The sequence below is a fragment of the Rana temporaria genome, chromosome 1, assembly GCF_905171775.1.
Source record: "Rana temporaria chromosome 1, aRanTem1.1, whole genome shotgun sequence".
In the NCBI taxonomy this organism is placed as follows: domain Eukaryota; kingdom Metazoa; phylum Chordata; class Amphibia; order Anura; family Ranidae; genus Rana; species Rana temporaria.
In genome coordinates, this window is record NC_053489.1 from 24,379,149 (window position 1) to 24,406,472 (window position 27,324).

At 46.8% G+C, this 27,324-nt stretch overlaps 1 protein-coding gene across 4 annotated transcripts in view; it reads right to left on the bottom strand.

Annotated features, from left to right (window-relative positions):
* UNC13B (unc-13 homolog B) overlaps nt 1-27,324 on the bottom strand; it is a 580,491-nt gene that overhangs the window by 176,672 nt on the left and 376,495 nt on the right. For 2 of the 4 annotated variants that reach the window (XM_040336017.1, XM_040336018.1), the window contains 2 exons: nt 19,755-19,801; nt 3,947-4,025 (listed from right to left, as the gene is read on the bottom strand). In XM_040336017.1, the coding sequence (XP_040191951.1) occupies nt 3,947-4,025; nt 19,755-19,801 (126 nt within the window). Of the gene's footprint in view, nt 1-1,451; nt 1,458-3,946; nt 4,026-19,754; nt 19,802-27,086; nt 27,110-27,324 lie in introns of all 4 variants that reach the window. The other 2 variants (XM_040336015.1, XM_040336016.1) reach the window with 2 other exon arrangements.

The following is a 27,324-nucleotide window of genomic DNA, read 5'->3' on the forward strand; positions in this document are numbered from 1 at the left end:
AGTCCATGTCCCCCCAAAACACAAAACTCTGGGAACCCTGTATATGCCATATTATAAATGGTGACCGATTCATAATGTTGGGGCTCATAGAAGATGCTGATGTCATCAACTCCAGCCACCTGTCTGTCTGTTGTCTGCTATAATGTGTTTATTGTAAATAAGGCTAGTGTGGGCTCTAATGCCGCGTACACACGATAATTTTTCGGCATGAAAAAAACTTTGTTTTTAAAAATTGTCATTTAAAATGATCGTGTGTGGGCTTCACATAATTTTTCGAGTTCTGAAAAACGACAATTTTTTTTTCCGAACATGCTGCTTTTTTTAACGTAGTTTTAAACTATGTCATTTTTCAGGTTGTAAAAAATGATCGTGTGTGGGCTACAACGACGTTAAAAACCCGCGCATGTTCAGAAGCAAGTTATGAGACGGGAGCGCTTGTTTTGGTAAAACTACCATTCATAATGGAGTAGGCTCATTCATCACGCTGTAACAGACAGAAAAGCGCGAATCGTCCTTTACTAACACGGAATCAGCTAAAGCAGCCCAAAGGCGAATGGAACTTCCCCTTTATAGTGCCGTTGTACGGGTTCTACGTCACCGCGCTCTGCTAGAGCATTTTTTTAAAACAATGGTGTGTGGGCAACGTAGTTTTAATGATGAAGTTGGAAAAACTTTGTTTTTTCTACATGCCGAAAAACGTCTTTTTTTCATGCCGAAAAATTATCGTGTGTACGCGGCATAAGAGCCGGTTCACACTGGGGCGACTTGTCAGGCCACTCAGCCGCCTGACAAGTTGCGTCCCATTCTAGTCAATAGAACCGTTCTAAAAGGAGCGACGCAAGTCGCTCCGACTTAGAAAAAGGTTCTTGTACGACTTTGGGGGTGGCTCGGGGCGACCTGCATTGACAGTGTGAACCGGCTCTAAGAGTATTTCAACCATTGTTATTTGTGTTAATTAACTCTGCTATTGTGTGAAGGTTTTCTGGGTTTCTATTTATGATAATGTTGATTGTGTCTTCTAAGCTAAAAGATGACAAGTCTGTCCTAAAGGTCATGCCTCGGAGTCACCTAGGCTGTCTAAAGGATTAGTAATTAGCTCATGTTAATTGGGTTTCTGGTTACAGTTTGTATTGTCATCCTTGTGTATATATTTGTGTGAGATCTCAAATAAAGAGATTATTTCTTATGTACTCCAAGACTGGTGTGGTCTGGTGACTAGGTGGGTTAAAGAGTCTTGGATAATGCTGGTTCTGGACAAAGGAAGCATTTACGGCAGACAAAGTTATGTTGAGGACAAGGGTTCGTCACAGCTACTTTCAAGGTCCATTAAATCAGTGATGTAGAAAAGGATAAAAAAACAAAAATTTCATAGGGGAGGATGGAGCCAAGAAGTAAACTACTAAATCACAGAATCTGATTGTTGCCGCTACAGGTGGGGTGCTGCCACTTACCATCGCCTGTTAATAGAAGGGTCGGCATATAAGAGAATTACAATAGGTTAATGCAAGAAGAAGGTGAATTGAAGAAGCAGAGGGAGGAAACGGTTTGAGTGTGTTTATGAATAATGAGTAGATAGAAAAAGATGTTAGGACACTTACCAAGATTTCCATATATAATTCAGTAATAGTCCCAGCAGAACTTCAACCATTTTACTTTTATTTTAGTTTGAGTTGAGGGGACACAGCAATAAAATCCTGACAAGGTTTCTAACACCTCAACCCAAAAATGAAAAAAATCTCACCAAGGGACAACTTTTTACTACCAACAAAATAACGCCGGAAATCCTACCACCCAAAAGGGATTTGCTTACTATTATTGAAACTACAATAAAGGGTTGGTGAGCCATTAAAAAACGTATCTGCCGAAAGGTTCCTTGTCTTCTTCATCACATTCAGCTTGCTCCATTGTACGTAATTTTTCCATAATAGTTCAAGCTGGGCATAGATGGATCGAAATGTCCAGTTCAGCAGGGAAAAGGTGATTTTTGATCCATCTATGACTGTTCATGCTCTTTGATCATCCCAAAACCTCCTGCTCTCTAGGTCCCTTGTCACCTTCTCGACTCCAGGACTTCTCCCGAGCCTCTCCCATCCTCTGGATTTACCTATGCCATTCTTTCCGCCTGTGTGCAGGAGAGCACACAGGTGGGCAGCAGAAAGAAGCTGGATAGGAAGAGCAGCAGGGGCAGCTGCCTATTGAGGAACCAATCTCTTAATTTTCCTCCTCCAACTGCTGAATGCCTGCGGGAGGGAGAGGAGGAGAAGCGGGCATTTAGTGGCAGCAGGAGGAAAATTAAGAGATTGGTTCCTCAAGATGCAACTGCCCCAACTGCTCCCTTATTCTGGTGTACAGGGAAGCTGCACAGGCCCCCCGGGAGTATGGTGCCGGTGTCCTGTCGAGAAATGCCCGTGCCGGAACTTCTCATGCACAGAACGGAGCCTCAGAACAGCCGATTTTATGATCAGCTGTTGTCTCGCGTTGCCGAGGCACGTTCATGTAGGAGAGGGGTGGATATTTGCATGAAGGGGGCGGATATTTACAGGATGGGCAGTGCTGGGGGCGGAATTTTTATCGATGGCCAAACAAATCTGCTAAATAAATCTTCATCTAATATAGAAAAGGCCGTCCTTCAATTGACTAAACACGCTCCGCAAGCGTTCAAAATGAATAGCAAATAAAGATTTTTTTTGCAGAATTCTGTCGCCATCGATAAAAATTTCGCCCCCCAGCACTGCCCATCATTGAAAAATCTGACCCCTTCTTGTAAATATCGGCCATCATCCAAATTTGAACATGCCTCGGCAACGCGAGACAAAAGCTGATCGTAAACTCGGCTGTTCTGAGGCTCCGTTCTGCGCATGCGAAGTTATGGCACAGGCATTTTTCGATAGGTTTTTTTTCAACAGGAAACCGGCTCCATACTCCCGGGGGACTGTGCAGCCCCCCTGTACACTAGGATAAGCTCCCCCACTGCTCCCACCAGGATAAAGGAGCAATGGGGGCAGCTGCCTATTGAGGAACCAATCTCTCCATTTTCCTCCTGCAGCCACTGAATGCCTGGTTCTCCTCCTCTCCCTCCTGCAGGCATTCAGCAGCTGCAGGAGGAAAATTAAGAGATTGGTTCCTCAGAAGGTAGCTGCCCCTTGCTGATCTTCCTATCCAGCTTCTTTCTGCTGCCCGCCTGTGTGCTCTCCTGCAGCAAATGCCCAGTCCCACCAAGACATTAATTATTTTTTTATGAAAAATGACTGTTCTAAAAGGGAAAGTACAATTGGGTTTCAAGAATTTAAATTACGGTTGCCTCATATTTTTTTTTCTTTTTGCACAGATCAAAAGAAAGAGACTATAATGTCAACATGAAAACATCTTGCAATCATTTAATTTAAAGACCTGCACCTATTTCCATTATCACGCCTGGTGAAGAGAGAATTCCTCAATAGACAATGTAAGGATAACATACCTTATGTGTAGGTCTTAGTGGGGCCACCACCTTCCCCAACACATTAGATGAGGGGTAAAATTATAAAATATCACCAGAACTTGATGTGGGCATTATCTTGAGCCTTCTGAGGTCGACACCTTTGGCTGTCTTCATGAATGAAAAGTTGAGCAACCCTTCGATTTTATCAGATGGAGAGAGCTGCCCTCCAGGGTAGGTTTGGGAAGAAAGACGCACTGCATTCATAGACGTAAAGCCTACCTGACCTGGACCTTGTCTCCTCCTCCCTGAGGCTACTATAATCTCTGTCTATTCATTCATGGTGGAGAAGAGGAGACAGCTTCTGTGAGGATGTCTCTACAGGTCTATGTACTAAACTTTCCCAATAGTCAATGAAAAGAAACAGATGGGAGTCCCCATTCTCTTTTTATGGAACATAGAAAATGAAGATGGATAATAGAATGATAAGAATGATGGAAAGGAAGGGACAAACAGAAATCAACTCACCAAATCGCTGACCAATGGGATTGGCTTCTTCTTGCGAAGATCCGGCATGCTGTCAATGCCATACAAACCGCCACCAGGACTGAAAACAGACAGATATTAAGGTATAAAAACATCCAAAATCATTAAGATGTGTGTGACTGTGGTCAGGACCTTAGAGTGTAAGCTCCTTGGATGCAGAGACTGAGGTGATTGGCTCAGTGTTCTCTGTACAACACTGCAGTCAGTAGCGTATTTAGGTTTTGTGCTGCCCTAGGCCTGACTAAATTAGGGGGTGCACGAGTTTAAATATGACCCGCCCCTTCCTATCAATGCCACACCCCTTGCTGTTTAAGACCCGCCCTTCCCTTACTCTATCCAAAATGAAAAAAAAAAACGTGTTCCTATAGTTCTACTTTAGGCACAGAGGGCCAGATTCACAAAGGAGATACGACGGAGTATCTCAGATACTCCGTCGTATCTCTCAGAGTATCTATGCGACTGATTCATAGAATCAGTTACGCATAGATAGCCAAAAGATCCGACAGGTGTAATTGTTTTACACTGTGGGATCTTAGGATGCAGTACCTCGGCCGCCGCTGGGGGGAGTTTGCGTCGTAAACCAGCGTTGGGTATGCAAATTAGGAGTTACGGCGATCCACGACGGATTTTCGCATTCGCTACGTCGCCGCTAGTCTAGTTTTCCGTCGCAAAGTTAGTCGTCGTTTTGGGTGCCTTAACTTTACACAGCACACGTATGTGCTGTATAAAGTATGGCCGTCGTTCCCGCGTCGAAATTTAAAAATTAACGTCGTTTGCGTAAGCCGTCCGGGAATACAGAATTACGATACGAGCGTCGCCGTTCGAAAAAATGACGTCACTACGCGCAAAGCACGGCGGGTAATTCAAAAGGGAGCATGCGCAGTAGGTCCGGCGCGGGAGCGCGCCTAATTTAAATGGCACACGCCCCTTTGAATTATGCGGGCTTATCCTGGAGGCCGCCGGCGTAGTTTTCATCGCAAGTGCTTTGTGAATCAGGCACTTGCGATGAAAACTTGCGGCGGCGCAACGTATCTACGATACGTTACGCCGCCACACTTCTACCTGAATCTGGCCCAGAATTCTGATAATTTTATGGAGAGGACTAAGAAGAACCATGCCAATGGTGCAGCAGAAAATACATGGATGATAGGACACCAAGATGATAGGACAGTAAAAATTGGAAGCTACGCCCCCCCCCCCCAGTTGCGGAATGCTGGCCACCTGCATACCGGATGCTGCTTTATGGGGGCACTAGACTAATTTGCCTCTCTGTCCAGTCTGCCTCATAGGACTGGCGCTACACTAACAGTGTAGCGCAACCCGGGGACTCTTTACGTGCTGCCCCAGGCCTGGGCCTTGTTGGCCTAGGCCAGGATACAGTGCTGACTGCAGTATATGTCAGCGCTACAGTTGTGCTCATAAGTATACATACCCTGGCAGAATTTATGATTTCTTGGCCATTTTTCAGAGAATATAAATGATAACACAAAAACTTTTCTTTTCGTTTGGCTAAAACCATTAATTATCAATCAACTGTGTTTACTCACAACAGAAGCTACCCAAATGACCCCGATCAAAAGTTGCACATGGGACGTACTTGGACATTTCAACATGTCAATGATCCAAAACACAAGGCCAAGTCCACCTGTCATTGGCTACAGCAGAATAAAGTGAAGGTTCTGAAATGGCCATCTCAGTCTCCTGACCTCAATATCATTGAGCCCCTCTGGGGAGATCTCAAACGTGCCATTCATGAAAGACAGCCCAAGAATTTCAAGGAACTGGAGGCTTTTTGCCAAGAGGAATGGGCAGCTTTACCATCTGAGAAGATAAAGGGCCTCATCCACAAATACCACAAAACACTTCAAGCTGTCATTGGATGTTAAAGGGGGCAACACACGGTATTAAGAACTGGGGTATGCAAACTTTTGCTCAGGGTCATTTGGGTAGTTTCTGTTGTGATTATGATTTAAAGAGAGTAAACACCGTTGGATTGATAATAAATGGCTTCAGCCAAACACTAACCACGAGTGAAAGAAAAGTTTTTGTGGTGTTATTCATATTCTCTGAAAAATGGCCAGGAAATCATAAATTCTGCCAGGGTATGTAAACTTATGAGCACAACTGTATATAAATGTATAATTAGTAATAGTGTGCGACTGTGGAGGACATTAGAGTGTAAGCTCTTTTGGTGCAGAGACTGATGTGTACGGCTTTGTGTTCTCTCTACATTACTGTGCAATGTGTCAGAGTTATATAGATGCATAATAATGCAAAACAATAATAATAATAATTTTTTGAAGACACTTTTATTAAAACATTTTTTATGGTTTCTTTCTTTCCTGAAAAAAGATAAGATAGAAAAATAGATCCGATTTTTTTTGTTTAAAAAATAAAGATTTATTCCATAACAAAGGACCTGCAGAGCACTGTGGGTCTAAAATAAAGAGAGATCTATTTCAGGTAAGCTCTCTCTAACTGAAATCTCAAACAGATTATAGTGATACATTTGATTTCCTTTAAAGAAAATTAAGCAATTTTTTTTGTAAGTTTACATTTTATACTGATGTTTTATATCTGAAAAAATATACTGTATATGCGTTACATAGAGGTTAAACGCCACCAGGAGCCGCCAGCCACGGCACGGCACCGCCTCCTTTAGGAGCCACACGATCGCTGTTGCTAAAGTGTGCATGTGCCGTAGACATCGGCGCTTGTGATTTTTGTAAATATCTTCTAAATCGTGGAGGTTTAGGAGATATTTCAAGCACCTACAGGTAAGCCTTAATCTAGGCTTACCTGTAGGTTAAAGGTTAAAGTCAGCAACTCAATGTATCAGGCCTCCTCACAGACAGTAAAGCTAAAAGGAAAATATAAATCTTCTATTGGGTTATAACCCTTGTCAGTTTTTTTGCCACCCGAGTCCCATCGGGGTGATTTTCCTTCACTTCCTGTCCCTTACATGAAACAGGAAATCACTGGTCGTCACGAGTGAGTGAGTAACTTGTATAGCGCAGCAAATGCGCCTCAAGGCGCTTGGAATCAAGCGTGGTACCGGTCTTTCAGAAGAGGTGGGATTTCGTTTTTTCCCAAATGCCCGATGGTTTTCCTCCAAGCGGATGGTGGTGGGTAGAGCATTCCAGAGCCGTGGTCCTTGGACCGAAAATCTACGTTCTCCATTCGATTTGTAGCGGTATTTAGGAATTTGGAGAAGGTTTTGGTTGGTTGACCGGAGCACGCGCTTGGTGACGTAGGGTTTTATTTTCTCGCTTAAGTATTGGGGAGCGTTCCCCTGTATACATTTGTGGGTGAGGCAGAGCGTCTTGAATGTCACCCAATCCTGTACGGACAGCCAGTGGAGGGACCTCAAGACTGGGGAGACTGGCTGCCGTGTTCTGGACGATTTGTAGACGTGAAATCTGGTATTTCGGTAGTCCTAAGTAGAGGGAGTTTGCGTAGTCGAGTCGTGAGTTGATGATTGTTCCAACCACTACTGCTGTGTCCTCTTTCGGGATGAAGGGGATGAGTCTACGTAGCATATGGAGCAGATGATGAGAACCGCTGACTACTGATCCTAGTGTCCCCATTGGAAGGCTTCCCTTCAATTGGGGACAACCCAAAATTTGGGATTTCTTTTTACTTTCACTCTTGGTAATAATATTAACAAAGTTTTGCCTTTCGTTGTACTTTAGTATTCTGATTTCCACCTGTGACCAACTATGACTGGTTCTCTTTCATGAGCAGATATCGGGGTGCAGTTAAATTTTTTGTTATAGGAGGATGGCGGGGCATCTCTCGTTCCGCGTCTCCGGTGAGTCACATGCCGATAATCCTGCAGCATGATGCGTTTTGCTCATATTGAAGATTTCTTGACATCACTAGAGCCGTCAAGAGGATTATTTTCTCTATAAATAAGGAGGCAAGTGCTCAAGGCTGCCTGTCTACTCTTCTGAGAGCTGAACACAAACTGCATAGACAATCCATATAGTGGAACCATCCATTAGATACAGACACGCCAAGTGAGTGCGTACTGCAACGTCACACCTAACCCTTTCATTCCCGGAGATTTTCCATGTTTAGATGTTGAGACCAAACCTAGTACCATCATTATACGTCACTTAGCCTGACAAAAGCTCTGTGACTAATCTGCATACCTAAATAATTTAAAGATTGTGTTTTAGGAACAAATAAGGCTTTAATACTACATTAATAAATATCTATTTTTTTTTATTATTATAAATTAACAATTGGAGGATTATTAATTTTTTTTTTTTTTAAACACTGAAAACAAACCTATTTTTTATGTTTGTTTTAAACGTTAAATTATTTTATTTTTTACTTTTTAAAAAATGAAAAAAATAAAATAAAATAAAGATAAATTTGTTGAAAATGTTTGTTTGTTTAAAAACATATACAGGGTGGGCCATTTATATGGATACACCAAAAACAAAAGTTGGATTCAAAATGGCCGACTTCAAAATGGCCGCCATGGTCACCACCCATCTTGAAAAGTTTCCCCCCCCTCACATATACTAATGTGCCACAAACAGGAAGTTAATATCACCAACCATTCCCATTTTATTAAGGTGTATCCATATAAATGGCCCACCCTGTATATTTTTAACAATGTAATATTCTCTTCTCTGTGCAAGTCATCACCAAGATTACCTGTCACAGTGATCACATGATTGGGTCCCATTTATTAGTTGAGACCAGCTGTCAATCGGAACATAGATTATTGTTCTCTCAGAATAGGACTGTGCTAGCAAACTTTCCTGGCACTTAGTCTTGAGGAATGGAATTAATCTCCAGTCAGATATTTGATGAAAAAAAACCCCTCAAATTAACAGATATATGGATATCAATGACCTAAATTTTCTGGGTCTAAAAATAAAATATTTTTTTCTTTTACCTTCTTCCCAGAGCCCCTCCTCTCCTATTTATACCAGAGCCCCCTTCCCATACCCTTCCTTTCCTATGCTTAACAAAATCCACCCCCCTCACTTCCTCTGCTATTTTCCAGAGCCCCCTCCCATACCCTTCCTCCCCTATTCTTCCCAGAGCCCCCCACTCCTGTTCTTCCAAGAGCCCACATCCCCCTCCCATACCCTTCCTCTGGTAATTCTTCCCAGAGCCCCCTATGCCCTTCATCTCCCATTCTTTCCAGAGCCCCCCATGCCCTTCCTCTCCTATTCTTCCCAGAGCCCCCCACTCCTGTTCTTCCAAGAGCCCACATGTTCTTCCTCTGGTAATTCTTCCCAGAGCCCCCTATGCCCTTCCTCTGCCATTCTTTCCAGAGCCCCTTATACCCTTCCTCCCCCATTTTTCCCAGAGCCCCCCATGCCCTTCCTCTCCTGTTCTTCTTAGAGACCCCCATGCCCTTCCTCTCCCCTGCTTCCCAGAGCCTCTGATGCCCTTCTCCCATTCTCAGAGCTTCCCACGCCCTTATTCTCCCATTCTTCCCAGGGCCTCCCATGCCCTTGTTCTACTATTCTTCCCAGAGCCCCCCATGCCCTTCTTCTCCTATTCTTCCTAAAGGACCCCATGCCCTTCTCCTATTCTTCCTAAAGCACCCCATGCCCTTCCTCTCCTATTTCCAGAGCCGCCCATTCCCTTCCTCTGCCATTCTTCCCAGAGACCCCCCTCCATTCTATTCATCTCCCATTCTTCCCACAGCCCCCAATGCCCTTCCTCTCCGATTCTTCCCACAGCCCTCCATTCTTCCAAGAGCACCCATGCCCATCCTCTTTCATTCTGCCCAGAGCCTCCCATGCCATTCCTCTCCTGTTCTTCCCAGAGGTCCCCATGTCCTTCCCCTCCCATTCTTCGAAGAGCTCCCCCCCCATACCCTTTACTTATCCAAGAGCCCCCATGCCCTTCCTCTCCCATTCTTTCCAGAGCCCCCCATGCCCTTGCTCTGCCATTCTTTCCAGAGCCCCCCGTGCCCTTCCCCTCTTACTCTTCCCAGAGACCCCCATGTCCTTCATCTGCTATTCTTCCCAGCCCTCCCCTCCATTCTTTTCATCTCCCATTCTTCCCACAGTCTCCCATGCCCTTCTCTCATTCTTCTAACAGCCCCCAATGCCCTTCGTCTCCCATTCTTCCCACAGCCCCCAATGCCCTTCTCTCCAGTTCTTCCCATAGTCCCCAATGCCCTATCTCTCCCGTTCATCCCAGAGTCCCCATGCCTTTTTCTCTTCCATTGTTCCCAAAGCCTCCCATGCCCTTCCTCTACCATTCTTCTCAGAGCCCCCAATGCCTGTCCTCTCTAACTCTTAGTAGAGTCTACTACTATCTCCTTTACACCAATAGCCTTATTAGTGTTCTGTGGCCCCCCTGTCTCCCCTTTTGAATATAAAAAGAACATTCGGAATTAATAATTCCCTCCATGTGCACAGGTCTCAGATTAGATAAAGAAAGACATTTCTATGCACTGAAAGCAGTAATTAGCTCTCTCTTCACACGTGGGGGGGGGGGGACACGGGTCTGCATCATCAAACGCGGAGAGCAGTTTAACACGATGCAGCGCAAAGCCAGGCCAACGCTTTGTAAATAGAATGTATACAAAACACAGCCTGAGGTTTCCTCCCCGGATACTTTTGTTTCAAAGCTGTGGAACTCCAAAGTATCCGATATTAATGAAAGGTTGTTTTATGTCAGACAGGAAGGACGCCCACTGCGGTGTTACATAACATAATGTCGGCATTTTGCTGGCTGTGCAGCATCAGAATTTCGTGACTTAACAAGGCTCTTGTACAGCGCTGCTAATCCAGCAAAGGAATCCTGGAAAATATTCAAACATGGGAATTGCTAGTCTCCAGCCTGACAGATACATCTCTTCTTATTATCTAATCTTCTATAAAACCGCACCGGCCCACTTTCACAGGAAGGTCGGGGATGGGGGGGGACTTGGGTCTACATTCATTTTTAGTTAATCAGACAAGTTAGACAACTTAGAAAAATCCTCTATAAACCTCATAAGACATCTGTGTAAACCCTGAAGAAGAGAGCTCAGGTGAGGGGCGACGCTACGAGCGCCAACTCAACCGCCTGATTGCTTTTATAACATGAACTGAGAATGAGAATCCAAAAGCTTGAATTCGGCCACACAGAAAGAATAGGATAGGCTGCACTTTTCATGATTTCGCTGATCTCTAGTATATGGATAGGCTGCATTCCATATGATGTCACTGGTCTATAAGGAATGGATAGGCTAAGTTTTCGGTAATGATTCCTCTCTTTAGTGAATGGATTGGCTCTAATCCTAGTGATGTCACCAATCGCTAGTATATGGATAGGTTGTATCCTATAGATTGCTAGGCCCAGATTCACGTAGGAGGGCGTATCTTTGTGCGAGCGTATCCTAGATGCGCTACGCCGCCGTAACTTAGAGAGGCGAGTACCGTATTCACAAAGAACTTGCGCCCTAAGTTACGGCGGCGTATCGTAAATGGGCCAGGGGAAGCCCGCCTAATTCAAACTAGGCTGGTAGGGGGGCGGGTTGTATGGTACCCTGTTTCCCCAAATATAAGACCTACCCTGAAAATAAGACCTAGCGTTATTTTCCAGGAGGGCTGCAATATAAGCCTACCCCGAAAATAAGCCCTAGTTAAAAATGCTTGTAAAATCCTATAATCCACTCTATTACAGTATTATATAATGTACAATGTGTGTGTTTCTGTAATATAATTGCGGGGAAGAGAGCTCCGGCGGGTAACAGAAGTGCAGAGCGGCGCTATAACAAATGTATTTGGCACAATTATATTACAGAAACACACACATTGTACATTATATAATAATACTGTAATAGAGTGTATTATAGGATTTTACAAGCATTTTAACTCAGTTCACACTGGGGATTCCTGACAGGCAGGGAGGGAGAGGGGGGGAGAAGACAGTACATTACATGGTAAGACCTACCCCGAAAATAAGCCCTACTGTGTCTTTTGTTGGCATAATTAATATAAGACCCGGGCTTATTTTCGGGGAAACACGGTAATGAATCGTAACCCCACGTAAATGACGCACCTAACGAACGGCGCATGCGCGCACATGCTCAGTATCACGTCACATTTTCTCCCTAACTTACGCCGGCTCAATGTTTAGTCGACGTGAACGTAACCTACGCCCATCCCCATTCACGGACGACTTACGCAAACGACGTAAAATACGCCGCTGTTCCGCCGTCCATACCCAACATGACTTACCCCTGCTTTATGAGGGGTAAAGTTACGCCGGTCGGACGCCTTACGTAAACAGCGGATTTTAATACGCCGGGCGCAAGTACGTTCGTGAATCGGCGTATCTAGCTCATTTGCATATTCGACGCGGAAATCAACGGAAGCGCCACCTAGCGGCCAGCGTAAATATGCACCTAAGATACGACGGCATAAGAGACTTACGTCAGTCGTATCTTATACAAATTCTGGCATATCTGATTCTTTGAATCAGGCGCCGAGATACGACGCATCACGTTCAGACTTACGACGGCGTATCTGGAGATACGCCGTCGTAAGTCCTTTGTGAATCCGGGCCAGGGTCTATAGTGAATGGATAGGCCAAGTTCTCAGTGATGTCACCTCTCTAGTTAATGGCTAGGATGCACTCTTAGTGATGTCACTGATCTCTAGTAAGTGGATATGCTACATTTTATATTATGTCACAGATCTATAGTAAATGGATCGGCTAAGTTCTCAAGTATATGGGTAGGCTGCACTCTTCATGATGGCACTGATTTCTAGTATATGGATAGGCTGCATTCCATATGATGTCACTGGTCTATAAGGAATGGATAGGCTAAGTTTTTGGTAAGAATACCTCTCTTTAGTAAATGGATTGGCTCTACTAGTGATGTCACCAATCACTAGTATATGGATAGGTTGCATCCCATAGACTGTCTGTCCATAGTAAATAGATAGGCTGAGTTCTCAGTGATGTCACTTCTCTAGTTAATGGCTAAGCTGCACTCTTAGTGATGTCACGGATCTCTAGTATGTGGATAGGCTGCATTTTATATGATGTCACGGATCTATAGTGAATGGTTAGGCTAAGTTCTCTTGTATATGGGTAGGCTGCAATCTCAGTGATGTCACTGGTCTCCAGTTAATAGGCTGCATGATTGGTGACATCACTGGATAGACTGTGCTAATAGGGATGTCACTGATCTTTAGTGAAACCATTCTCAATTAGGGCTCCTCCAGAGGTTGCAAGGGAGATGCTTGAGCTGAGACTCAAAGACCTCCGATATGATGGTGCCAGCAAAGATCTGGGGCCCCCACCACTTGGATGAGCCAGCAGCATGACACCATTATCGTTTTACCTTTCTGTAAGGGGGTAATTTTTTCCCATTGTACACCAACGTCTAAGGAGTTTTTCTTACTGACCTCCAATGAATTGGGTTAAGCAGTTATTCCCCTAAGACCCGGACATTTTTTTAGGGGTTCCTCTGGGGAGGGGTTGAGAAAGGCTGCTCTGGTGAATGGATCAGTTATATCATCAGTTTCTAATTAATGATAGTCTGCACACTGTGATGTCACCAGTCTCTAGTGAATGGCTCGGCAGCATTCTCAATAATGTCACCCTGTATTTGTGGATGGATAGGCTGCACATTCAGTGATGTCACCTGTCTGTAGTGACTGGATAGGCTGCACATTCAGTGATGTCACCTGTCTGTAGTGACTGGATAGGCTGCACATTCAGTGATGTCACCTGTCTGTAGTGACTGGATAGGCTGCACATTCAGTGATGTCACCTGTCTGTAGTGACTGGATAGGCTGCACAGTCAGTGATGTCACCTGTCTGTAGTGACTGGATAGGCTGCACACTCACTGATGTCACCTGTCTCTAGTGACTGGATACGCTGCACACTCAGTGATGTGACCGGTCTCTAGTGACTGAATAGGCTGTACATTCAATGATGTCACTGGTCTCTAGTGAGTGGATAGGCTGCACACTCAGTGATGTCACCGGTCTCTAGTCAATGAATTGGCTACATACACAGTGATGTCACCTATTCATAGTGACCTTTTATTTATTGTATTATTATTATACATCTGTTTCCCCACTGTGAAGTTTTAAGCCTGGTACACACGATTGGATTTTCTGTGGACAAAGCGTAGGACTTTTGTCCGAAGGGCGTTGGCCGTGAACTTTTCTTGCATACAAACGGCAAAAAAATGTCGGCCAATAAACACAAAACTACATGTTTTTTCAGCTCTTTAGCGCCACCCTTTGGGCAACTTCTGCTAATGTTGTGTTATGGTGAGTATTGCTTCTGAGCATGTGTGTTTGTACTCAGCTTATCTGTTTCCATCTGTCCATTAAGAGGCCTGACTCTGTTCTTGTTACCTTCTTATTTCCTCTCCTTCCTGTATGGCCCCACCCAGGCCATCCCAGGAAGTCTATTAACCATTGCACTACAGGCCTGCAGTGCTGTTCAACAGTGTTGTTTGCTCAAGTTCCTGTCTGCAGTGTGCTACGATTATCTTCCTGTGTACTGTTTTTGGCTCGTCCCTGACTTCTCCTGTTTGCCTGTGCCCCTGACCTTTTGCCTGTCCCTCGGTTACCCTAGTCTGCCTGTTGCCCTGACCTCGGCTTACCCATCACTACCGTTTGTCCTGCCTGCTGCTTCCTCTCTCTCTGCGGAGCGTGACCTAGGGGATCCCAGGTGTTGCGACCTGGATCCAGCTGTGGCGAAGGCCATCCTCACCACTAGAGGCTCTGGTGAACACAAAGCTGGGTCTTAGACTCCTGCTCCCTGGGCGATCTTGGGTTCGCTTCCTCTCTGATCGCAGCAGTTGGCTATAGGGTTCACTACCCTGTGGTGCATCCCTGACCCCCACGGGGTGCACTTGTCACCAGGTGACCTGACAGACTTGTATAGACACGATCGGATAATACGAAAACACACAATTGTTGGTGGAAAATTTTAAAAGCATGCTGTCCCACATTTGTTGGCGAAAAATCCGACAACAATTGTCCGATGGAGCGTACAAACGGTCGGATTTTCCGACAACAGCCTGTCATCACACAATTCCAGTCGAAAAATCCAATTGTGTGAGTGAGGCTTTATATTTACCTCCTACCCCCAACCACCACAGGAAGAGAAGACAATATCCCCCGGGGGGGCAGACACAGTAAAAAAAATATCATAAAAGTTCTAACCCTTGCAAAAACATTAAAAACATAAAAACATGCTTTGACTGGTATTCTGTGTTAAAAATGGGACTTCTAGAGTAAAAATAAGACTATATTGTCTACATTCACTTATGGCTCCTTCATTAGTAGTCACAGAGGCCGTTTTATTGTCATCAAACAATAACAAGATGAAAGAGACAACATGCAGCATATAAGATATGAAAGGTTGTAAATGCCATGTTCTGCAGAGGAATATATTATCCGCAAGTTACGGGTTTGAGTAAATGTGTTATTTCACAATATTTATGCAACAAGAACCCAAGGTCGAGTTCTTTTGTGTCTTGTATAGATCTACGGACTGATGGCATTTCATCTTCAAGGAGAAGTAGGGAAAGCTTGTTTGGCTCTACTTCTCCTGTGCATCACAGGAATGCAGTTTCCTTTGCAATCCTGTGACCAGTTTTCAGCAGACAGCGGGCTGAAGTCCGTAGTCTGCTGATGTCACAGAGCCGGTACAGGCTCGGGCAACAGCAAGACAATGGGGTCGTGATCCGCCCACATGCCTGGACCCGCCACCCGACTTAGCCTATCATTAAACTGAGCCGAGGTCTCCCGCCCCTCCACAGCCCAGTGCTCCGGGGGGAGGCAGAGCAAACAGCGGTGACCGATAGTCAGCAGCCCTCTGAGAACCGAGCAATTGGCGGTATTTGATCGCTCAGTTCTCAGTGTTAGAGGCATCGTGGGACAGCTCTGGAATAGGACCGACGCTGCATCCAACTATCTAAGCATGATTATTAAATAACAAAAAAAAAAAAACACGATACTTCTCTTTTAAAGTGGAACTAAAGTGCATCTGAGCACCACAAACTGAAAACGCCATTTACCGTATTTATCGGCGTATACCGCGCACTTTTTTGCCCTAAAAATCAGGGCAAAATCGTGGGTGCGTGGTATACCCGATACCCGCTTTCCCGCGCCAAGTTTGAATACTGCGCCGACATATACCGAGCGCAGTACACTCGGGTATAGTCGGACAGTCTCGGCTCCTTCCGCTCTCACGTCCTGGACGTACAGGACGTCAGCGCGAGAGTTGCCGAGCCTGCCCGACAATACACAAGTGTACTGCGCTCTGTATATGTCGGCGCAGGAATTCAAACTCGGCGCGGGAAACGAGTCGGGAGGACGCGAGGACGCCGCAGAAGGACGCCGGACCCGACGAAGAGGACACCCGAAGCCGCAGAAGGACGCCGGACACGACGAAGAGGACACCCGAAGCCGTAGACGGACGCCGGACCCGACGAGGCCGCCGCGCAAGACACCAAAACTGTAAGTACAAGAAAAACTTTTTTTCCACAGGATTCGGGGCAACTTTAGGGGTGCGCGGTATACGCGGGAGCGCGTTATACCGCGATAAATACGGTAATTAATTTTTAATATTCAAAGCAAATCCATGTCTCCATGCTTTATTTTGTTGAAAAATACCTCCTTTGAAAAACATCCCCCTAGAAGTTTCAGCCGTGGTCACATGAGTAAGGGCAGATTATTCATTTAGCACAGGGGTAGGCAACCTCGGCCCTCCAGCTGTGGTGAAACTACAAGTCCCACAAGACCTTACAAGACCCTGACAATCACAGGCATGACTCCTAGAGGCAGAGGCATGATGGGATTTGTAGTTTCAACACAGCTTAAGTGTCCCGAGGTTGCCCACCCCTCATTTAGCATTTACTTCCTGGAAACCATCTGTCCTTAGCTCAGGCATGCAGGCAGGAGGGTGTGCCTAGCCGAGAAAGCCCCTCCCCCTTCTCTGGATCAGGGGTTTCCAAACTTTCTAAACAAGAGGCCAGTTTACTGTCCTTCAGACTGTAGGAGGGCCAGACTGAGGACAGTGGAAATGTCTTGGTGTCAGTGGGAGTAAACAAAGCCAAATCTATAGTGGGAGGAATAGTGTCCCATCATTGGTGACAGTGGGAGTAATAGTGCCCCATCATTAATATCAGTGGGATAAATAGCGTCCCATCATTGGTGTCAGTGGGATGAATAGCGTCTCATCATTGGTGTCAGTGGGATGAATAGCGTCTCATCATTGGTGTCAGTGGGATGAATAGCGTCCCACCATTGGTGTCAGTGGGATGAATAGTGTCCCATCATTGGTGTCAGTGGGATGAATAGCGTCTCATCATTGGTGTCAGTGGGATGAATAGCGTCCCATCATTGGTGTCAGTGGGAGGAATAGTGTCCCATCATTGGTGTCAGAGGGATGAATAGCGTCTCATCATTGGTGTCAGTGGGATGAATAGCGTCTCATCATTGGTATCAGTGGGATGAATAGCGTCTCATCATTGGTGTCAGTGGGAGGAATAGTGTCCCATCATTGGTGTCAGTGGGATGAATAGCGTCACATCATTGGTGTCAGTGGGATGAATAGCTTCCCATCATTGGTGTCAGTGGGATGAATAGCGTCTCATCATTGGTGTCAGTGGGATGAATAGCGTCTCATCATTGGTGTCAGTGGGAGGAATAGTGTCCCATCATTGGTGTCAGTGGGATGAATAGCATCTCATCATTGGTGTCAGTGGGATGAATAGCGACCCATCATTGGTGTCAGTGGGATGAATAGCGTCCCATCATTGGTGTCAGTGGGATGAATAGCGTCCCATCATTGGTGTCAGTGGGATGAATAGCGTCTCATCATTGGTGTCAGTGGGATGAATAGCGTCTCATCATTGGTGTCAGTGGGATGAATAGCTTCTCATCATTGGTGTCAGTGGGATGAATAGCGTTTCATCATTGGTGTCAGTGGGATGAATAGCGTCTCATCATTGGTGTCAGTGGGATGAATAGCGTCTCATCATTGGTGTCAGTGGGATGAATAGCTTCCCATCATTGGTGTCAGTGGGATGAATAGCGTCTCATCATTGGTGTCAGTGGGATGAATAGCGTCTCATCATTGGTGTCAGTGGGAGGAATAGTGTCCCATCATTGGTGTCAGTGGGATGAATAGCATTTCATCATTGGGTCAGTGGGATGAATAGCGTCCCATCATTGGTGTCAGTGGGATGAATAGCGTCCCATCATTGGTGTCAGTGGGATGAATAGCGTCCCATCATTGGTGTCAGTGGGAAGAATAGCGTCCTATCATTGGTGTCAGTGGGAGGAATAGCGTCTCATCGTTGGTGTCAGTGGGATGAATAGCGTCTCATCATTGGTGTCAGTGGGATGAATAGCGTCCTATCATTGGTGTCAGTGGGATGAATAGCGTCTCATCATTGGTGTCAGCGGGATGAATAGCGTCCCATCATTGGTATCAGTGGGATGAATAGCGTCTCGTCATTGGTGTCAGTGGGATGAATAGCGTCTCATCATTGGTGTCAGCGGGATGAATAGCGTCCCATCATTGGTGTCAGTGGGATGAATAGCGTCCCATCATTGGTGTCAGCGTGATGAATAGCGTCCCATCATTGGTGTCAGTGGGATGAATAGCGTCTCATCATTGGTGTCAGTGGGATGAATAGCGTCTCATCATTGGTGTCAGTGGGATGAATGGCGTCCCATCATTGGTGTCAGTGGGATGAATAGCGTCCCATCACTGGTGTCAGTGGGATGAATAGCGTCCCATCATTGGTGTCAGTGAGATGAATAGCGTCTCGTCATTGGTGTCAGTGGGATGAATAGTGTCTCATCATTGGTGTCAGTGGGATGAATAGCGTCTCATCATTGGTGTCAGTGAGATGAATAGCGTCTCGTCATTGGTGTCAGTGGGATGAATAGTGTCTCATCATTGGTGTCAGTGGGATGAATAGCGTCTCATCATTGGTGTCAGTGGGATGAATGGCGTCCCATCATTGGTGTCAGTGGGATGAATAGCGTCCCATCACTGGTGTCAGTGGGATGAATAGCGTCCCATCATTGGTGTCAGCGTGATGAATAGCGTCCCATCATTGGTGTCAGTGGGATGAATAGCGTCTCATCATTGGTGTCAGTGAGATGAATAGCGTCTCGTCATTGGTGTCAGTGGGATGAATAGTGTCCCATCATTGGTGTCAGCGTGATGAATAGCGTCCCATCATTGGTGTCAGTGGGATGAATAGCGTCTCATCATTGGTGTCAGTGAGATGAATAGCGTCTCGTCATTGGTGTCAGTGAGATGAATAGCGTCCCATCATTGGTGTCAGTGGGATGAATAGCGTCTCATCATTGGTGTCAGTGAGATGAATAGCGTCTCGTCATTGGTGTCAGTGAGATGAATAGCGTCCCATCATTGGTGTCAGTGGGATGAATAGCGTCTCATCATTGGTGTCAGTGAGATGAATAGCGTCTCGTCATTGGTGTCAGTGTCAATTATGTCCCTGTTGTTGGTTTCAGTAAGAGAAATAATGCCCAGAGGGCTGGAAAAGGGCAAAGGGCCATAGCCAGCCCCCAGGCCACAATTTGAAGACCATAAATTAAAGAAAAAAATATGCCCATGAAAACTCCTGGGATGAGGGACATCATTTGGCCCAGGCCAGAAACCAGGAAGCAAATGAAAAAAAAAACAAGGAGTAAGATAATGAATGTGGATTGAGAGAGTTTATTTCCACTTTAATGAAGCTTTTGAAGAAGAAGAGGTGTTCTATCAGCCAAGCACATACAGAAATCAGAACACTCAGACACTCACCCGCCTTTGAACCACGGTGGTTTGGATGGATCTCCATCGTCCTGGGTCTGAAGTTGAAAGAAAAGAGGTTAATAGTTGGGAAAAAAAAAAGCAGAGAGATCATTAAAATATCATAAGACGCACAAACACGTCCGGAGTCACACTTTGCATTGCACACAACATGACAATACACACATGCGGTTTTCCAGTACATGCAACATACAGTATATACGTTTTCCAGTACACATCACATATACACATCCTCCTGTCACCAGTACACACAAAATACACCAGATCCTGCTTCCAACATACTTTATTATACATCTCCTGCTTCCAGTCTACATATACACCCATCTCCAGTAAGAAGAAGAGTATCCCCCCAAAGATTCTGCAGTCTGGAAATGTTTATATCCACATAGAAATCCATGGCAACTAATGCGTTTCGGGGGCTAAAAATATATGACCTTCATCGGAGTGACTTTGGGTCAGGGGTTTGTGGAACTCAGCTTACCCTGGAGAGTTCTGGAGGCTCCTTGTCCAGCTTTCCCGACGCCTCTTATGTGTAAATCACCCTGTGTCTCTAATAGGGGCACAGGGTGAATGAGAACCCCACTATGATCTGTGCTAGTCAGACATTACAGCGGGAGGCAGCGTTGAGTCAACATCGAAGAAGAGAAGAGGGAAGAAGGTGACGCAGAAGACCGGGCCCCCCCGCTGGAGAGCGAAGTTGGAAGACCCCCGAAGTCGGAAGAAGACCCCCCCGGAGCTGCCTAATAAATTACTTTAAAAACCTGTCTAGTGTTTTTTTTTCTTGACACTTTTCCCACCCCCAGGTTAATGGGTAGGGGTACGATGTACCCCATACTCATTCACATAGGTGGGGGGCCGGGATCTGGGGCCCCCTTATTAAAGGGCGCTCCCAGATTCCGATAAGCCTCCCGCCCACAGACCCCGACAACCAATGGCCAGGGTTGTCGGGAAGAGGCCCTTGTCCCCATCAACATGGGGACGAGGTGCTTTGGGGGTGGGGGGGCTGCAAGGCACCACCCTGCCCCAAAGCACCCACCGCCCCATATTGAGAGCAAGCGGCCTGGTATGGTTCAGGAGGGGGGGCGCTCACTCATCCCCCATCCCCTTTCCTGACCGTATGGGCTGTGTGCTCGGATAAGGGTCTGGTATGGATTTTGGGGGGACCTCCACGCCGTTTTTTCAGCGTAGGGGTTTCCCCTTGAAATCCATACCAGACCTAAGGACCTGGTATGCTCCTGGAGGAAAACCCATGCCAGTTTGTTATTTAAAATTTGGCGTGGAGTTCCCCTGTGGGAGGGAGGGGTTTGCCTTAGAACAGGTTCACACTGGGACTTCCTGTAAAGTTGCCTCACTGTGAACGGGGATCCGACTTGGAGGCGACTTCCATTTAAATCAATGGGTACACGTCGCCTAGAAGTCGGATTGAAGTAGTACAGGAACCTTTTTTCAAGTCGAAGCCACTGCAGTAGTGTGCATTAAGACGGCTCCATTCACTTACATTGATTTCGTCATGCAGCGCGACTTGAGGCGACTAGGGGCGACCTGAAGTCGGATCCAAAGTCGGACCTGTGTGAATGGGCTCTGAGGTGTTGTCTGGTGACTGGGGGGGCTGGAGAGTCTTGGATGGGGCAGGAGAGTCTTGGATGGGGCAGGAGAGTCTTGGATGGGGCTGGAGAGTCTTGGATGGGGCTGGAGAGTCTTGGATGGGGCTGGAGAGTCTTGGATGGGGCTGGAGAGTCTTGGATGGGGCTGGAGAGTCTTGGATGGGGCAGGAGAGTCTTGGATGGGGCAGGAGAGTCTTGGCTGGGGCTGGAGAGTCTTGGATGGGGCTGGAGAGTCTTGGATGGGGCTGGAGAGTCTTGGATTGGGATGGAGAGTCTTGGCTGGGGCTGGAGAGTCTTGGATGGGGCTGGAGAGTCTTGGATGGGGCTGGAGAGTCTTGGATGGGGCTGGAGAGTCTTGGATGGGGATGGAGAGTCTTGGATGGGGCTGGAGAGTCTTGGATGGGGCTGGAGAGTCTTGGATGGGGCAGGAGAGTCTTGGATGGGGCTGGTTCTGGACAGAGGAAGCATTGACGGTGGACAAAGTTTTGTTTGAGGACAGAGGGTTTGTCACAATCGGGGTTTACTCCTAGCTGCTGGAAGTCTATTGAATACTGATACTTTATGCCTTGATAACCAAGTCCTTTTCCTACCAGCTAACACAGAGTTGCAAACCCCGATGAAGTAGTTTTTAGCCCGGAAACAAGGATTCCTAGGATACAATAAACAATTTCAGACTATAGAATCTTTAGTGTCGCGCTCTCATTTACTTACTTTCTCTAGATTTTAGCGGACACACCCCAATAGGGGATTTCTCCATACCAGAATGAGGAGTAACCCTAGATTCAGCGCCTCACTTTCATACTTCTTCATATACATCTTATCCTGATTCCGTAATACTTATCACAAATACCCTTCCATTACCAGAACACGACGGGCACCTACAATTCCTCTGTAGATCAACATGCATTCCACACAGACTATGATATGTTCACACATTCCTGTTACAGTGCCTGGAAAAAGTATTCATACCCCTTGAAATTTTCCACATTTTGTCATGTTGCGACCAAACACATACATTTATGTGATAGACCAACACAAAATGGCACAGAATTGTGAAGTGGAAAGAAAAATTATAAATGGTTTTCCATTTTTTTTTTACAAATATGTGAAAAGTGTGGGGGGGACATTTGTATGGCGCCCCCCGGAGTCAATACTTTGTAGAAGCTCCTTTCACTGCAATTACTGCTGCAAGTCTTTTTGGGGATGTCTCTACCAGCTTTGCACATCTAGAGAGAGACATTTCTGCCCATTCTTCTTCTTTGTAAAATATCTCAAGCTCTGTCAGATTGGATGGAGAGCGTCTGTAAACAGAAATATTCAAGTCTTGCCACAGATTCTCAATGGGATTTAGGTCTGGACTTTGACTGGGCCATTCTAGCACATGAATATGCTTTGATCTAAACCATTCCATTGCAGCCCTGGCTGTATGTTTAGGGTCGTTGTCCTGCTGGAAGGTGAACCTCCCCCAGTCTCAAGTCTTTTGCAGACTCTAACAGGTTTTCTTCTAAGATTTCCCTGTATTTGGCTCCATCCATCCTCCCATCAATTCTGACCAGCTTCCCTGTCCCTGCTGAAAAAAAACATCCCCACATGATGCTACCACCACCATGTTTCACAGTGGGGATGGTGTGTTCAGGGTGATTTGCAGTGTTAGTTTTCCCCCCACACGTAGCGTTTTGCTTTTAGGCCAAAAAGTTGAATTTTGGTCTCATCTGACCAGAGCACCTTCTTCCACATGTTTGCTGTGTCCCCCACATGGCTTCTCACAAACAGGACTTATTATGGTTTTCTTTCAACAATGTCTTTCTTCTTGCCACTCTTCAATAAAGGGCAGATTTGTGGAGAGCACGACTAATAGTTATCCTGAGGACAGATTCTCCCCCCTGAGCTGTGGATCTCTGCAGCTCCTCCAGAGTTACCATGGTTCTCTCGGCTGCTTCTCTGATGAATGCTCTCCTTGCCCGACCCGGTCAGTTTAGGTGGACGGCCTGGTCTTGGTAGGTTTGCAGTTGTGCCATACTCTTTCCATTTTCGGATAATGGATTGAACAGAGCTCTGTGAGCTGTTTAAAGCTTGGGATATTTTTTATTACTAACCCTGCTTTATACTTCTCCACAACTTTATCCCTGACCTGTCTGGTGTGTTCCTTGGCCTTCATGATGCTGTTTGTTCACTAAGGTTCTCTAACAAACTTCTGAGGGCTTCACAGAACAGCTGTATTTATACCGAGAATAAATTAATTACACACAGGTGGACTCTATTTACGAATTAGGTGACTTCTGAAGGCAATTGGTTCCACTAGATCCTAGTTAGGGGTAAGGGGCTGAATACAAATGTACCCCACACTTTTCACATATTTATTTGTAAAATATTAGAAAACCATTTATCATTTTCTTCCACTTCAAAATTATGTGCCACTTTGTTTTGGTCCATTGCATAAAATCCCAATAAAATACATTTACGTTTTTGGTTGTAACATGACAGAATGTGGAAATTTTCAAGAGGTATGAATACTCCGTATTTGTGCTACACACACACACAGTCAGTCACTCCAAAAAAACTTTCTAGCATCTGCACTGTATTTATTCCCCCATGTACCAAGCAAGCTCTGTTGCCTGTGCACCAACGAGGTTCTGTTCCCAGTGAACCCACGAGGCTCTGTCCTGCATGAACCCACGAGGCTCTGTCCTGCATGAACCCACGAGGCTCTGTCCTGCATGAACCCACGAGGCTCTGTCCTGCATGAACCCAACAGGCTCTGTCCTGCATGGACCCAACAGGCTCTGTCCTGCATGGACCCAACAGGCTCTGTCCTGCATGGACCCAACAGGCTCTGTCCTGCATGGACCCAACAGGCTCTGTCCTGCATGGACCAAACAGGCTCTGTCCTGCATGGACCCAACAGGCTCTGCCCTGCATGAACCCAACAGGCTCTGCCCTGCATGAACCCAACAGGCTCTGCCCTGCATGAACCCAACAGGCTCTGCCCTGCATGAACCCAACAGGCTCTGCCCTGCATGAACCCAACAGGCTCTGCCCTGCATGAACCCAACAGGCTCTGCCCTGCATGGACCCAACAGGCTCTGCCCTGCATGGACCCAACAGGCTCTGCCCTGCATGGACCCACGAGGCTCTGTCCTGCATGGACCCAACAGGCTCTGTCCTGCATGAACCACCCATCCATTACCCATGGGCTAACCAGCCCCATATCCCCAGGAACTAAAAAAAGAAAAAAAAAAAAAAAGAATACAAGAAAAAGGCTCTGTTCCTCTTCACCAATGAGGCTCTGTTCCTCTGTACATAACAGACTCAATCTCTCGGCACAGAACAAGCCCCATTCCATTGCACAGAAAAAGCTCTGGGAAGGATTTACTAAAACTGTTGCACACTGAATCTGGTGCAGCTGTGCATAGTAACCAATCAGCTTCTGACTATTAAGTGGGGCTGTAAAGGTAAATGTTTTTTTCACCTTAATGCATCCTATGCATTAAGGTAAAAAAAAAAACATCCGACAGCAACGCCCTCCCAGCCCCCGTTTTACTTATCTCACCCCTCGAAAGTCCCGTGCTCGTCCCCGTCATCCTCTTCGGTTCCCAGCCTGGCCATTCATTGGCTAGGTTGGACAGATTGAAAGTAACGCAGCCATTGGCTGGCACTGCTGTCAATCACATCCAATGATGCGGCACGCCGGAGGGCGGGGCCGAGTGATACAGTTGGCGGCTATGGCCGCCGCTGTATCACGGGAGCGCGCCCGCAAGAGCTTTCCACCATGCGAGCTCGTATGAAGTTGGAAAGCTCTTGCAGAGGGGGAGCCATGACAACGGCCGAGGGACCCCAGAAGACGTGGATCCGGGCCACTGTGTGCAAAACGAGCCGCACACTGGAGGTAAGTATGACATGTTTGTTATTTAAAAAAAAATAAAAAATTACTTTAGTGTCGCTTTAACCACTAGCCAACCAGCCGCCGCAGTTATACGGCGGCAGGTCGGCTCGGCTGCGTGAAATCACATAGGTGTACGTCATTTCACATTCCAGCCATTAGGGGCCGATGCGCGTGCCCGGCGGGCGCGATCACCGCCTGGCACCCGCGATCGCTCGTTACAGAGCGAGAAACGGGAGCTGTGTGTGTAAACAATGTATGAACAGCGATCTGTCATTTACCCAAGTCAGTTCCACCTCCCCCTTTCAGTTAGAACACCTAGGGAACATAATTAACCCCTTCCTCATCCCCTAGTGTTAACCCCTTCCCTGCCAGTGGCATTTTTACAGTAATCAATGCATTTTTTAGGCACTGATCACTATAAATAACATCTATATTGGAGCACACTCCTTACACTACTAACACGTACAGTAGCCATTTATTTTTATTTTATGTTACACATACCATGTTTTGCCTGGTTCAGATTCGGCTTCCGGGTACTCACTCCCACGGGAGTAGGGGTTTCTAGCCTGAGGCGCAATGTAATCTGGGAGTTCGCCCAGATGTGTCATGTCCTTCCGAAAAAGGCACCCCCGGCGGATAAGGAACCCCCCCCCACTGCGCAAGCGCGCCACAAACCTCAACGGAGTTTCCGAAAGTAGCCGAACATGTAGAGCTGCGAGTCGTCTCTACACGGCGCCTGCCCAGTCAGCTCTACACGGCGCCTGCCCAGTCAGCTCTACACGGCGCCTGCCCAGTCCGCTCTACACGGCGCCTGCCCAGTCCGCTCTACACGGCGCCTGCCCAGTCCGCTCTACACGGCGCCTGCCCAGTCCGCTCTACACGGCGCCTGCCCAGTCCGCTCTACACGGCGCCTGCCCAGTCCGCTCTACACGGCGCCTGCCCAGTCCGCTCTACACGGCGCCTGCCCAGTCCGCTCTACACGGCGCCTGCCCAGTCCGCTCTACACGGCGCCTGCCCAGTCCGCTCTACACGGCGCCTGCCCAGTCAGCTCTACACGGCGCCTGCCCAGTCAGCTCTACACGGCGCCTGCCCAGTCCGCTCTACACGGCGCCTGCCCAGTCCGCTCTACACGGCGCCTGCCCAGTCCGCTCTACACGGCGCCTGCCCAGTCCGCTCTACACGGCGCCTGCCCAGTCCGCTCTACACGGCGTCTGCGCAGTCAGCTCTACACAGCTCCTAGTCGCTGCGCAGGCGCTGTGTAGAGCTAACTCGCAGCTCTACATGTTCGGCTACTTTCGGAAACTCTGTTGAGGTTCGTGACGCGCCTGCGCAGTACAGGGGGGGACCTTATACGCCGGGGGGGGCCTTTTTCAGCAGAACACTGTCCGCAGCTTCTAGGAAGTCAGTGCTTCTGGGCTTCACAATGCCCACAAGCAAAATGGAAACTTGGAAGAGCTGATTTTAAAAGTTAATCTTTTGCCGGAAAACAGACTGGGGAGGTTTGAAGTCACCAAACACGCAAGTACTAATTGGTTATCTACAAACACATTGAATGCAGCCAAAAAAAAAAAAAAACGATCTGCTGTGGAACCCCCGCTTTAAGCTCTGACAATACAACCTAGAAGCTGATTGGTTACTTTGCACAGCTACACTCAGTCTGCTCCAGTTTTAGTAAATCTCCTCCTCTGTGTCTCTGCACTTGGCATCTCTGGCCTTTATTAGCAACACTCACATCACCAATCCCAAATAATAACCACAACCATGACAGGAGGGCAAACATACATAAGCATGGGGAAAATAAGGGGGGGGGGGGGCAGGTATAAAAACACAAATAACCTGAAATTCAGCTCTATTCCCCTCTGTGGAAGAAAAAAAAACAAAAAAGAGGAAGAAGAGCAGGTTAATACAGACTGTCCTACTGGGTGCGAGACCTTCCAGGACAAATGAGGACACGTGTGGAGGTGAGAAGGTGGTTTATGCAACTTTACCCCCCAACCAAGGCAAACGTACCACCAAAAGGACAAATGGAGCGATGAACGGGGCGCATCCAGGATGATGGTTTATGTGTTCAGCA